General features: G+C 56.4%; 1 protein-coding gene across 1 annotated transcript; it reads left to right on the top strand.

The window, feature by feature from the left end:
* The first annotated feature begins 393 nt into the window (after positions 1 to 393).
* LOC119289718 (probable E3 ubiquitin-protein ligase ARI5) lies at positions 394 to 2,120 on the top strand. The gene has a single exon (XM_037568967.1). The coding sequence runs from the start codon at positions 467 to 469 to the stop codon at positions 1,940 to 1,942; it is 1,476 nt and encodes a 491-aa protein (XP_037424864.1). The 5' UTR covers positions 394 to 466; the 3' UTR covers positions 1,943 to 2,120.
* The last annotated feature ends 392 nt before the right edge of the window (positions 2,121 to 2,512 follow it).

Genomic DNA, 2,512 nt, shown 5'->3' with positions numbered 1-2,512 from the left:
TTTCTTTTTTGTGGAGACGACCACGTGTCCCGCTGGTACGTAGTGCTAGTTTTTTTTACGTTTAAAATAAGACTAGAGAATTTTTTTTACGTTTAAAATAAGAATAGAGGTCCCTCAAAAAATAAATAAGAATAGAGATCGATTGGGTATACGATCGAGTTCCCCGCAAAAAGGAAAAAGATTCCGTATGCGAGTAGGAATCGAAACCGTTCCAATCTGCGACTCTTGTTTGTTAACTTGTTATGGAAGATGAGAGATTGTTAAGATCTCCTTGGAAGAAGAAACGACTGCGGTTTAAACTAGGAAGCTTATCACACGAGGAGATTGGATGGATTGAACCCTAGCGTCTTGGGCCGAGCGACGCCAGTATATAACAGCGGCAACGGCGTCGTCGACGAGATCGGATTGAATCGTATATCTATCTATCTCCCGGTCAGACGCTCGTACGTAGGTCCAAGATCCAGCCATGGCGTCGAGCGACAACGACGACCAGGGCTACAGCGATTTCGACGAGGAAGAGGACCCGATCGAGCTCGAGTCGGACGACGACATGGCGACGCTGCTGGCCGCGAGGAGGAAGAAGTACAAGGTCCTGACCGAGGACGCCGTGCGCGCGCTCCAGGACGACTGCATCGCCGCGGTCGCCGACCTCATCCAGGTCCCGCCGGCGATCGCGGCCATCGTCCTCCGCCACTGCCACTGGAGCGCCCTCGTGGTCCAGGACAAGTGGTTCTCCGACGAGCAGGGCCTCCGCGCCGCCGTCGGCCTGCTGCCGCCGAGCGACGGCGACTCCGTGGCGGAGCCCAAGCGCAAGCGCAAGGGTAAGAAGCTCACCTGCGACCTCTGCTTCGACAATCACGCTCCAAGCCAGATGAAGTCGGCGGGGTGCGGCCACCTGTACTGCCGCGTTTGCTGGCGCGGGTACATACGCGCGGCGGTGGAGGACGGCGCCCGGTGCCTGTCGCTGCGGTGCCCGGACCCGTCCTGCTCGGCGGCCGTGATCCGGGACCTGGTGGACGACGTCGCCGACGAGGAGGACAAGCAGCGGTACGCGGGGTTCGCGCTCCGGTCGTACGTGGAGGAGAGCAAGACCATGAGGTGGTGCCCCGCTCCCGGGTGCGGCCTCGCCATGGAGTACCTCGGCGGGGAAAGCCTGAGCGAGCAGCTGGACGTGGTGTGCGACTGCGGCCACGGCTTCTGCATCGTGTGCGCGGAGGAGTCGCACCGGCCGGTGCCGTGCCGCACGGTGCGCGAGTGGGCGGCCAAGAACAGCTCCGAGTCGGAGAGCACCAACTGGGTGATAGCCAACACGAAGCTCTGCCCCAAGTGCCGGCGCCCCATCGAGAAGAACACGGGCTGCAACCACATGACCTGCCGGGACCCCTGCCGCCACCAGTTCTGCTGGATCTGCCTCGCCGACTACCACGGCGGCCACACCTGCAACCGCTACGAGGTCGACGAGATCGACGCCCGCCAGGCCTACGCCAGGGCCTCCCTCGACAGGTACATCCATTACTACGAGCGCTGGGTGGCGCACGAGCACTCGCGGGTAAGGGCCAGCGAGGACATGTTCGAGCTGGAGAGCGCCCGAGAGGGCTATCTTGAGGGCGCCGCCGCCGACGAGGCGCAGAGGCAGCTCGGCTTCCTCATCGACGCCTACAGGCAGGTCCTGGAGGGGCGGCGGATGCTGAGGTGGACCTACGCGTACGGCTACTTTGCCGACAGGGACAAGCTCAACCTCCTCGAGTGCCTCCAGGGCGAGGCCGAGGGCTCGCTGGAGCGCCTCCACGAGATGGCCGAGGCCGAGCGCACCGCCAGCGAAAACTACTACGCTGCCGACGGCGGCGTCTCCTCCTACTTCGACAGGCTCGCAAAGCTCACCAAACAGACCCACGATTACTTTGAGAGCATGGCTGAAGCTTTCCAAACCGATCTCGACTAGCAAGAGGTTCCTGGTTTAACTACAAGTATAGTTGCTTTTTTTTACTTAGAGCTAGACAATTTTCCACCTTAATTCATCCATTGCCTGCCAGATGCAGTAGCTTTCATCCGAACTCCTTTGCTTTTTGCATTTTGTTTTAGATTTGGTCCTTTATGTTACTACGCGCGGTCAACTCTTGTCAAACGCCGTTTTCTGCTAATGTGTCCTTGTGTTTTGGCCAACATGATAGATGTCTAGATTAATTGGTTTTCTACCAACATTTGGCATTGCCAATGACATTTGGCAAAATCAAAAGTTGTCAACATTTAGCAACTTTTTATAAGATTCGCAACAAAAATTAGTATGCAACCAAAACCAACCTCTGGCTGAAGCACCCTCTTTGCCACTCCGATGAGCAGCATAGCCGGACATAGGGAAGATACGGGGAAAGAATATGCCTCCGGGACTCCGTTTTCGTCCAAAATATAACTGTTTTCGTTCGGTTTGTATGAAATCTGTCGTGTTTATATGAAATTCGGCTAAGTTGGCATGTATTTCATCATGTTTGTTGAAAAAGAGTTTGAAATGTAT

Source organism: Triticum dicoccoides, chromosome 4A (assembly GCF_002162155.2).
Source record: "Triticum dicoccoides isolate Atlit2015 ecotype Zavitan chromosome 4A, WEW_v2.0, whole genome shotgun sequence".
NCBI lineage: Eukaryota > Viridiplantae > Streptophyta > Magnoliopsida > Poales > Poaceae > Triticum > Triticum dicoccoides.
This window is presented reverse-complemented; position numbering and strand designations above follow the sequence as displayed.